The sequence below is a fragment of the Juglans regia genome, chromosome 6 (assembly GCF_001411555.2).
Source record: "Juglans regia cultivar Chandler chromosome 6, Walnut 2.0, whole genome shotgun sequence".
NCBI lineage: Eukaryota > Viridiplantae > Streptophyta > Magnoliopsida > Fagales > Juglandaceae > Juglans > Juglans regia.
The window spans coordinates 17,315,420-17,326,849 of NC_049906.1; the positions used below are offsets into that span (position 1 = coordinate 17,315,420).

The 11,430-nt window shown below is 36.5% G+C and overlaps 1 protein-coding gene across 2 annotated transcripts; it reads right to left on the bottom strand.

Moving 5' to 3' along the window:
* Nucleotides 1-3,104: 3,104 nt before the first annotated feature.
* LOC109008772 (polyadenylate-binding protein-interacting protein 7) lies at nucleotides 3,105-10,628 on the bottom strand. Of its 2 annotated transcripts, none has more exons than XM_018988994.2 (6): nucleotides 10,395-10,628; nucleotides 8,571-9,441; nucleotides 7,003-7,450; nucleotides 6,801-6,871; nucleotides 4,458-4,582; nucleotides 3,105-3,906 (listed from the first exon to the last, which is right to left on the bottom strand). In XM_018988994.2, the coding sequence occupies exons 2-6, from the start codon at nucleotides 9,333-9,335 to the stop codon at nucleotides 3,603-3,605; spliced, it is 1,713 nt and encodes a 570-aa protein (XP_018844539.1). In that variant the 5' UTR covers nucleotides 9,336-9,441; nucleotides 10,395-10,628; the 3' UTR covers nucleotides 3,105-3,602. The 2 variants fall into 2 exon arrangements, with proteins under 2 accessions (XP_018844539.1, XP_035546963.1); XM_035691070.1 differs by lacking the exon at nucleotides 10,395-10,628 and adding an exon at nucleotides 9,554-9,630 and having other exon boundaries at nucleotides 3,465-3,906.
* Nucleotides 10,629-11,430: the final 802 nt, after the last annotated feature.

An 11,430-nucleotide genomic window follows, 5' to 3' on the forward strand; every position in this document is an offset into this window, starting at 1 on the left:
CATGTGATTATTTTATCTAGAATGATCAGATCCTCAATTAATTGGTTATATAGACTTGAGTTGCCTTTCCGATCCCCATAAAGGAAGATCACAAACATGATTGATATCAGTTCACTTGTGGAGGTACAACTATTTCATGGAGATCTATCAAGCAAACATTAGTTGCTACTTCTTCCAACTACTCAGAGATTATTACAATTTATGAAACAAGCCGAAAATACATTTGGTTAAGATCAATAATTCAACACATTTGAGAAAAGTGTGCTTTATTCACAATTAAAGATAGTTCAGTAACATTATATGAAGATAATATTGTTTATATCACACAAAACAAAAGAGGTTATATCAAAGGTGATAGAACCAAATATGTTTCGCCAAAGTTCTTTTATACACAAGAGCTCTCGAAGAGCGGTGATATTGATGTCAAACAAATATCATCATGTGATAATTTGGCGGATCTATTCACTAAAGCATTACCAACTGTAATATTTAAAAAGTTAGTACACAACATGCGTTAACTCAAAGATCTTTCATTGTAAACTATTGAAGCTCTACATTCTTTTGAAGGAGAGAAAATGATTATACAGATTGTACTATTTTTCTTTCGCTAAGGTTTTTTCCCACTAGGTTTTCCTTTGTAAGATTTTAACGAGACAATCCTAAAAAGTTCCAAGATACACAAGAATATTGTACTATTTTTCCTTCGTCGTTGGTTTTTTTCGCATCGAATTTTTTCTTAGCAAGGTTTTAACAAAACATGTTCTTTGTGTATGGTCATCCAAGGGGAAGTGTTGTAAATACATGAATGTAGTAAAATACTTTCCATATACTTGATAGATGACTATTAGAATTCTTACCTATTCATGTATTCTTATTTCTCATGTTCATGTATCCCCTTGATTCATGTATTGTTAAATTCATGTATCTATTTATTATCATATATCTTCTCATGCCCATAAAAGGGAGTCTTTGAGAAGCATTTGTGGTAGATACAAAACAAGAAAGTTGAGAGAAATAATAATGAGTTCCTGAATAACTAGTCTCATATATTGTGATCATTCAATTCTCTTATTACTTTTTTTTAGTTTTATAAACATAAGAGCCGTATTTGGGTTACTATCCTGGAGGTTACTCATAACTTCCACTTTTGTATTTCTAGTAATCTCTGAATGATTAGTAATTTATGTCTTACATGACATCTTTTGTTAATTTGACATGGGGAATGCAATACCCTTGAACATCTTTTGTAAATTATCAAAATTTCTCTCTATATAGTTTATATTGTATATAGTTCTAATCATTATACAACTTCTGGAAAAACTTATGCAAATAAATAAATAAATAAAAGATCCCTACTATATTATTTTATGACATAGTTGTAGTAGTGCCATATAAAATTATCAAATATTTCTCATAGTTGATCATCTCCTCCCTCGACTTCTAATTAGATTCCATACCTGCCCTCTCCTCTTTTTTATGCTTCTGGATGTCCATAGATACCTATGAATTGCCATTTTCATACCCTCATTTGATCTTCAATCCAAGCATCAGTATGTTTCTAAGAAAACTACACAATACCAAGATCACCTCTTTTTTCCACATAATGCCCAAACCACCACTTCTGCTATTACTATCTACTGATTCCAATCCATAAAACTCAATCTCACCTTCAGTCATTTTATTTGAATCCTACTCATCTTTGATTCCTAGATGACCAGGATATCGAGATCTTCGATTTGGATTAAAACCTCAAGAGCACGGTGTTCCAGCTTATGATCCTCACGGTTGTCGGGCCGGCAACCAGCCTCCTTCGATAAGTTATGCTGGTCTCATCTTCTTCCTCTACGCAATGCTTTCATTTTATCCAGGACTGTTTACTTCTTGTTCTTTGTAATCCCCTTTGGCTTCAATTGGAAACTTTGGCGTATTTACAACCGACTTTCGTCTCAAGCTTTTAATAGATACCACACTGTCTTGTGCTCTAATATCCCATTCATATTACACATATCAGGCTTAATAATACGAGCTAACTTCAGTTGCCCCGACCAAAATTCACTCTAGCCCATTAGATCCAGAAGCCCATCTTGAGCGCAGTCCTCATCAACTCTCTTTACTTTGTATATTACTGAAAGTAATTGCCATAACGGCTCCATCAACCTTGCCGCCAATTCTCAACTGCTATGCCACCTATCTTGTGCCGTTGTCCCCAGACTTCTCCGACAATGCCATATCTACAAACCTTCAAAAATCGACTCGTATGTGGCTTATCTTATTTGTAGCATCCTTCATTGCAGAGGACAATCTACGTTGCCTAAATTGTGCTTCTCCATTTGGCAATCCTTCTTATGATGACCACAACTGTAACATAGCAAGTTTTTCATACTTTAGACTTTACCCATACTCCATTCCACCCAGTCATGTTTTTACCCCTTGGAAGTGGTTCCAACACAATGAGATTCACCCTCATTGTCAAGTATTCGCCCCATCCTACAACATCTTTCGGTGCATTCATTGAATTTAGCCGGTTTGGATTAAGAAATGATCTCAACTCATCTCATCTCACTACTATTTACAAATTTCAACTCATAAATCTCACTACTATTCATAAATAATCTCAGCTCATCTCATCTCTTAATCCAAACGGAGTTGATCCAAAATGCGAGTCATATACTCTGATCCAAAATGCTGCCTGTGTCATCTTTTGATCCTCGATGGTTAGAGCTCTCCTTCAAATAAAAGCCAGGGACTATATCTCACTACCTTTGCTTTGTCTTCCTTGTCTTCAAATATAGACTTCAAGGGCCCCTCGTTGTATCCTCGTTGTATCACTTATCAGTCAGCAACTTTAACAGCACCCTATCTGATGCTTCCTTCGGTAAACAATCATCAATCTTCACTTCTTTTTGTTCGCATTCAGTTAGGTAAAGTTTTCCCCATTTTTCTGCTATTTCCTCCTTAGAACAAGGTGATTCAACACCTAAGACTCGGATCACAGAGAACAAATACACAGAAACCAACGTTTATCAGAAACAAATAATCTTGTACAGAGACAAAAACCACTCCCATCAGGGAGAGAGAGAGAGAGAGAGAGAGAGAGAGCCATATTTTAATGTCGGAAGAATGCATTCAAGTGTGTGAAATGTGAATAGGAGCATCCCTTAATTCCCTTTCCTTTTAGTTTGTTTACTACTTTACACAATTGGTAAGGTGAATTGTGCTATGATTTAATTCAATTCTATCAGTTACAACTGGGAACTTGAAAATGTAAAGTAACAAAGTAATACAACTTAAGGTACAACAAAGAAAAAATGTTGCAACAGATCAGCTAATCACTGATGTGAAATCCCTGATGCCTGCCAACATGTGATGCCGCTGTCAACCGGTTAAACCTAAATCATACACTGGCTTCATTTTTCACTCTAACCCTCTTTTCCTTCATTTTTCCTTTTTCTTTTTTTCTTTCATTTTTTCTTTTCTTTTTGAATCTCGATCTACTCTCTCTGCATTTCCTCCCATATACAGATACAAGAATGAATGTGATGACTATGACTTGACTGGTTTTGCTGCATCAAAAAAGTCCTATACTTCACTATCATCTCTGATCAATATATCACAACTCGAAGCAACCCCGGCTGAGGCTCAGTGTATTCAAGGCCCTCTTCTTCGAGCAAATATTGCTGTATGGCAATAGGAAGTCTAGCTGGAGTGCGGGAACCCCTGGTGTGATGACCTGTTCCAACACAAATATAAACTTGTAGGCGCTGCTCTGCTGCCCTTGCGGTGCTCCTCAGCACACCCAGCTCATGCTTCAAAACATGAATTGCCTCACTAACATGCAGCCCATGCAAGTCTATCATCCGCTCCTGTCCTCTTCCATTACCCTGCATCTCTGGAGGAACTGGGTTCCTAATAAAATGGTTTGAAGCACAGTAACTAGCTAAACAAAACCAATAATAAATGCTGAAACCAGCGAGTGTGGGAAGTTATCATAATTGGCAGTCTGTTTATCAAAATCAGGCTGAGTAACATGGGACTACCGTCACTATATCATTCCATCAAGTTGTAGCAATTCAACAGCTATACCTTTTTATGGGGATCCAGCAGCACCGCTCCAGCCTAACTTCAAACAGGCAGACAGTGGGCAGCAGTTGCAACACTTGCAGCAAAATGATTTCAATACAATTGTTTGTGAGTGTGTGTGTGTGTGTGTGTGAGAGAGAGAGAGAGAGAGAGAGGGAGAGATTGAAAATAAATATGTAAGCTTGGGATTTGCAAGATAATCATTCTGATAGCAAGAATGAGATGTCAATCAGCCATCGGGCAAGTATCTAATCAACACTTTCAAATATTCAGAGACGTATAAAAGAAAAGATGGAAATATAATCCAATTAACCATTTAACTCATCTACATCGGTCATTCCTGAGACTAAGCAAAAGTAGCAGGGGGGACTACAAACCTCTGACGATAAATAGATTCATGAGCTTTTCCATGAGCTGCTTTCATCTGCATGTTGTGCACCTGCCCTTTAGCACTCAGATCCTTTGCTAGAGCCTTATTGCCAATGATGTACGCTTGCCGTGCCTATTTCGAATAATGCACCATCAACTAAGTAACTAGTGCGGCAAATAAATGTTGTTCTCAATGGCGCACTATGCAGAAAATAAGGAAATTATGCTAGCACCCACTGTGCTTTTTCAATTTTTACATTAAGTACTGAGTTTCAAATTTCAAGTTTTTGTGACAACATAAAACATCACTAAAGCCAGAGCCCTTCGAATGCACCCCCATAATGCAAATCTTCGATACAAGATCCCTTCTACCAAAACCGTGTATAGGACACCCAATGGGGAATCAAACTAAAGATGTCTATGTCTACAGTTCATATCACCCCACCATTTAACAACTGGCTACACCTTGACAAGTTTTGAACATTTACGTTTAGGCCCCGTTTGGATACAAAAATGGTTTCATTTCATCATTACAACTTTATCAAATTTTCACACAGAATATAATAAACAATTCAATTTCTTCAAATCTCAAATCAATAATAATATTAAAAAAAATAATATTCTAACTATTTTATTTAACTTTCAATTTTCATCTAAAACCATCTCATGTCATCTCACTATCCAAACGGGGCCTTAGAGTAACAAATTTTGAAATTTCAGATTTTTGTCTCATTTTCCTTCAATTTCTTCATGTGGCCATATAATGCCACATGTCCTCCCCCAAGTAACAAAGAAATTTTTAAGACAAAAAGGAAGAAAAAAGAAATAAACAAAACAAAAAAAATAAAAAATAAAAGGAAAGCCCTTTACTGCAACACCCCACCAAGTGGGGGGCTACTTGACTCATTTACCCTCTGGGTGGGATTTCCTCATCCACTTCCCCCCTCCATGCACTAGGGGTAGAACAATATCATGTGGTTGTGCCATTCCCCCTCCACCACCGGGTGGTGGAGCTAAGTGACCCGATCACCACCCTAGGATTGGAACTATGGGTGGCAACAGTAACCTCATGTATTATGACAAACTTGAGATTTGTCCCCTCCGTTACTAATTTTGTCTTGCTCAACAAAAACACTGGCAGTTTGTTAAACATTTTTTCCTAATTTAAAAATATTTTTAAAAAAAAGCACCATGAAGTGGACAAATTTGAACAGCCCCTAGTGACCCCAGGCCAACAAAAGGGCCACCACTTGGTGGCCTGAATCACGCCACCTCGTGGTAGCTAGACCACACGGGTTTGGTTGGCACAAGGTGGCCCTTTTCATGGTGTGCCACTACGGGTATAAATCGGTCCGGTCCAGGGGGGATGATGGACCAAAACTTTAGGTCCATTTTTCCAGACCGGACCGTTAGCTATCGGTCCGGGCCAGTTTTAAATGGGGGCCCAATCATAGAAAAAAGCCCGCAACCTGTATTTTCAGCCCATTAGTATTAAAAAAAAGCCACAATGTTTATAATTTTGAATAACACAACTATTTAACTTTATTTGCACATTTTTTACTTAAAAATAGCCTAAAAAAAGTTGTTCAAATTATCAAAATTGATAATTATATATTAGTTAATTGATATTAGTTAATTAATAATTATATATTTAACATTTTATATTGTCAATAGTCATAGGTTAGATGAAAATTACATAATTCACTTATATAACTATTATATAAAATAATATATATAATTTATAACAAAGAATATTTAAAAATATATAAGTTCGGTCAGTTCGGTCGGTTCGGTCTGGGGTGAAAAAACCCCACCCTAGGACAGGACTGAAACCCATTCGGTCCCACAAATGGAAGACCGAAACCAACCAAACAAGTTTTCGGTCCGGTCCGGTCCGGTCAATTTTTCCGATCCGGACCGAAAATTTTAAATCCCTATGTGCCACACCAATTTGATCCCAATGCATTTAGTGAGTGCTTGGATGGCTGAAAATAATGGCCAGCCACCCACATGGTGGCCAAGACCTAGGACACCATGGGATTGCTGAATCCAGCCAAGCCATCCCATGGTGGTCTCAGCCTGTCTCTTTTTGTTAAAAAAAAAAAAAATTAATTTCATCTCTTGCTAATTTTGATTATTTTTAAATTAGGAAAAGAAATTTCATGTGACGGTCTAAGATTGCCACGTGTTTTCCGTCACGTAGTAAATATCAAGTTATTCGTATCACGGACAACTCCTTAAAAACAAATTGCACAGAGGATGAATCTCAAATGTGGCAAAGCACAGGAAATTACAGATCAAATTTTTCATTTTTTGTAATGTTTGCAATTTGACAAACTTCTAACATATACCTGTTCGAAGTATGCATTACGCAGGCGTGCATGGTCACGAGCTTCTTCTCGCAGATCAGAATACATATTTGCTGCAATCTCAACAAATATTAAAGTCATTATTAATGCAGAAATCCTATGTACCAAATTGAAGGCAGACAAAGACAAGTAATTCTGTTCAGCATATATTTTTTTTATCAGTCTGTTAAGCATAAAATATTACCGACTGCATCTCCAGTTTCAAGCCAAACAGGAGCCACCCGAGCAGAACCACGATTTTGCAATCTGTCACCATAGATGCTTCTCCCATTTCCACTATTGTAAGCACTATTCAAAACATGGGAACTTCTACTTGAGCCAATAGTATCATCAGCAGAACCATTTCTGTCATACTTCCATATACCAGAATCCTGAGATGCCAATTTCCTAACAGCTGAAGCAAAATCTATAGCACCCCGAGATGGAATGGAAGATCCAGACTTGAACAAAAGCATGTTGTCCTTGTCAGATCGAAAAAGATTGCCACTTTGTTGGAGATCATCTCCAGCATATTTTGGTGGACCATTCAGACTATTTGGAACAGTAAGAGCAGGGAAGTCCATTGCATTGAGATTGGGGGCTGGCAAGGTCTTTGAGTTCATATTCTGACTGAAACCACCATCAACTTGAAGCTACAATTAAAACAAAAATCTACAATGAAATGCCCTATATAAAAAAATCACATTGAGGACATTGAAAGTCATAAAACTGAAAATAAATTATAAAGAATCAAAAGAGAATACATGTATAACAAATTAAAAGAGGATGACCCACAGAGAAGAAGTGATCAGGTTACATGAAGTTACTCTTCAAAACTAGTACCGCCCTGTCAGAACCAGGAAGCCTATAGAAGTATTGCAGTAGTGACTGTGATATAACACAGTGCTATACAGTAAGAAGAGAATGACCCAATGAGAATCACTAACTCCCCCCCTGTACCAGGGAAATGACCAAGGAAATGGAGGCTATATTTTTTTTTTTAATAAGTAGGAAATGGAGGCTATATACTAGACTATCAAATCATTGAGTCACCTAAAAACTCCCAGCTCTTCACTGCCAAAAGAAGGCATCAAAATATTGCTCTCTATATTTAGCATCTATCTTACCAACTTAACAAAAGAAAAAAAAAAACAAAAGGCTAGCATCTTACCCATTAGAAGTAAGCATGCATTACAGAAAATACTACAACATGAAGCATAATGCCTATTTTAGAATATGTTTATTGCAATAAACTAAATCACAGAGCCTTATACACGTGCAAGTTTTTTATAATTCACACAATTTTATTAAAGTGCAAGGGGCGCAACCCAGGTACACAGCATGTACAAAATACCAAAAAACAAACTAATACCAGAGTGAGAAGTGGCAGAGGTGCCAGTATATAATTTTAAATTTAAATTCTAACGGTTAAACAGATTCAAGTAAACCAGAGTTTATCCATGGTTTACTAGTTTTTTTTAGTCATCGGTACATGTCCATCCAGTGAGTCTTAATTCACAACCTCAGACTCCTTACCACAGATTTATCACAATGATAAATATTAAAATTTTCATTTTGAACATTTTCACATTGCAATTTTCAGAAATGCTTTAATTGAATTGATTTTTGAGAGCACAAAGAGTAAAGGGGGCAGAAACCACATCGGTGGAAGTATATATTTAGAAATTGTTATTCAACATACACTTACGCGGAAATAAGAAAATCTGCCACAATTTTGCAGCAGCTTGTTTACTTGTGGAAAATTAGGCATACCTCTAATTGAGTGAGCATCTCTATAGTCTGGTTCAAGTCGCATCCATTAGCAAAGTAAACTTCTGCAAGGCTTTCAGCAGCAAAACCAGGGAACTGAGAAGCCAAGAACTCAACAGGGTTCATATCACTATCCTTCACTATTGCCTGCTCAACCAACATATCGTTCATGGATCTATGTCTGGAATTGCCATCATAAGGAGGCATCTCTGCATCATGGGAAATGAGTTGATTACGGTTTACAATTTGACTGTCCCATGGCTCAGCCGACATATGCAGAAAACTAGCTGAAGAGGCATCTGCCACATAGGATGAAGTAGAGAATCTCGACTTTCCAACAAAGCTATTACCATTAATGCTTTGTGAAGATAATTCTTGCTTCTCATAAGCAGGAAACCTTGACGCATCACTATCATCATGTAAGGACAAACCTGCCAAAGAGAGGTTACCAATGCCTTGAGAATCATCTTCTCCCATGACCTTAAAGTCAGGGGTAATATCATCAGGGAGCTGACAACGCCAGTATTGGTGGGCCTCTTCATCGGAATTATTTGAGACAGATGATTCTGACCTATCTAGCACTGATTTTCCCAAAGTCCCAAAAGTAGCAAGCCTTGATGTCGCATCTGCTGTGCTGGTGTTTCCAGATGATGAAGATCTGAGGGCAAAGGGAATAAATTCTGCTGCATTTGGATTCAAAGTTGCCGCCTTGCTTGGGCTGCTGAGCTTTGCATCATTAATATGGGTTCCTTTCTTGGACAAGCTCATTATTTACTCAAATGGAAACCCCGCTAAAAAAAACCCAGCACTAGATATGTATAGAAAAACTCAGTATGATAGAATAAGTCAAGCTTCCTTAAGCTTCACCCAAAGCCTGCAAATACAAGACCCATTCAAATATACTAATTAGTCATATTGAATAGAGATTTCTACTTCAACACACAACCACAAGAATTAAGTCCAGTGCTTGCCAAAAATTCAAATACCATATCTCCGATAACTTGAGTGCTCAAACTCATTACTAAGATCCTTTTTTATGACCAATTTCAGACCATCAAGCTTCCTGACTTGAGATAAATTGAATTGGAAATAAACATAAGTAAACGGAAATCTTATCTGAAAGGTACAGATAAAAAAGCAGACACTGCGTGTATCGATCACGAAAAATGGAACAAGCATAAAATGCCCAAAATCTCCACTGTAACTTAATTAAAGCCAGACATTTACATGGAACAGTGTCATGGGCGAGGGAAGGGAACTGGAAGTTAAAGGCTGAAGATAAAACGGGGAGTTTTGGGTTAATGAAACGGTGGTAGTTTGTGGAGATTGGAATTACCTCGAATAACTCCATTTCTTGATTCAATAAAGTCCAAGAACGATTATTTCTGTTCCTTTCCTTGTTTATTGATCTTGATACTTAACAAAAAGCTTCAAAATAAATAGATTACTCTGAGAAAACACTGAACCACATATCGTTAATGGGACAAAACAACACAGAGCAATGCTTAAGACCCTGCAATTCTCGAATTCAAAAGATTAAACAATTCTCAAAACAAACAACAGAGACAGGATAATACAAAATCCTCACATAATAATTATAAACGGCGTAATCGAAGTAAAACTTAACCATTATATCTAACAAAGCAAACCTTGACTCCCGTAATTCAAGCAAATCGATTTTAAGAGATCTAAGGTAATACGACGACCATAAAATTCGAGGAAAATAAACTTTGAAAAAGCCCCAGAAAACCAAAAACAGGTAGCTTGCAAAATTAAATAGGCAAGAAAAGGTAGTGGAAAGATCTGACACATAAAAATACATTATACCTTTGCGAATCAAATCGAAGGGATCCATTGGGGAAAATTGAATGAGATGAGATGAGATTAGCGGAAAGGGATAGATAGGAGGAGGATAGAAGAAGAAGATAAGTTTTTTCCCCTAGGGTTTTGAGCTACAGGACCCTCATCCAGTGTTTATCTCAGCACTCAAAGGCCTCTCTTTCTCTCTCTGTGTTTTGGTTTGAAACACCAGCGCACCAGCACCACCACAGAAATATAAATAAAAGTGGACATCCTACCCTCGCCACTCAATTTGACCCCCTTCTCTCTCTTTCTCTCGCACTAAAATATATTTTCTTGAGTAGTGACGGTTTGACCTTAGCATTCTCATTGATTTATTTGCATTTATTTCTATAATTAATAATTAATTTTTTTTCTATTTAAACTTTTAAAATAATAATAATTATAATCGTAAATATACAAGCATTGCATAATTAATTTAAAATAAATAAATAAATACGAGACTCATATAAAAAAAATTAATTTTTTAATAATAAATCTTACTCTTTTTTAAAGCGACTGCACAATACTTACATACTTCTTAACTACATATAATATTACTCAAACTTTTAACTACTCATTTATAAATAACACCATCCAATTACTTATCTATTTTCATGAAAGAAATAATAGGTGAAATTATAGAGAGATAAATGATAAAGAAAAGAAGTAGATGTAAGGATGGAAGAAAAAATATAGAGAAAAATTATGCTTTGATGAATAATGTCAATTTACATTTGAGTTGGTACTAGGTGCCTATAAGCCTATACGCCAAAGAATTATTGTTCATACAATTTTTCAGCAAGGTTAGACCAACAGTACGATAGAATGACCCACGACAAGAACGACATTGATACAATACTTTGATGCTCATTCGTGAATTAAATAACCAATAAAACATGAATAAAATATAGGGAATGTAAATAAAGAGAAAAAAAAAAAAAAAAGAGATTTACGTGATTCGACAGAAAAGATTACGTCTACAAGTCTTTTGAGGTCAAAATCCACTATGTTTAATTGTTTT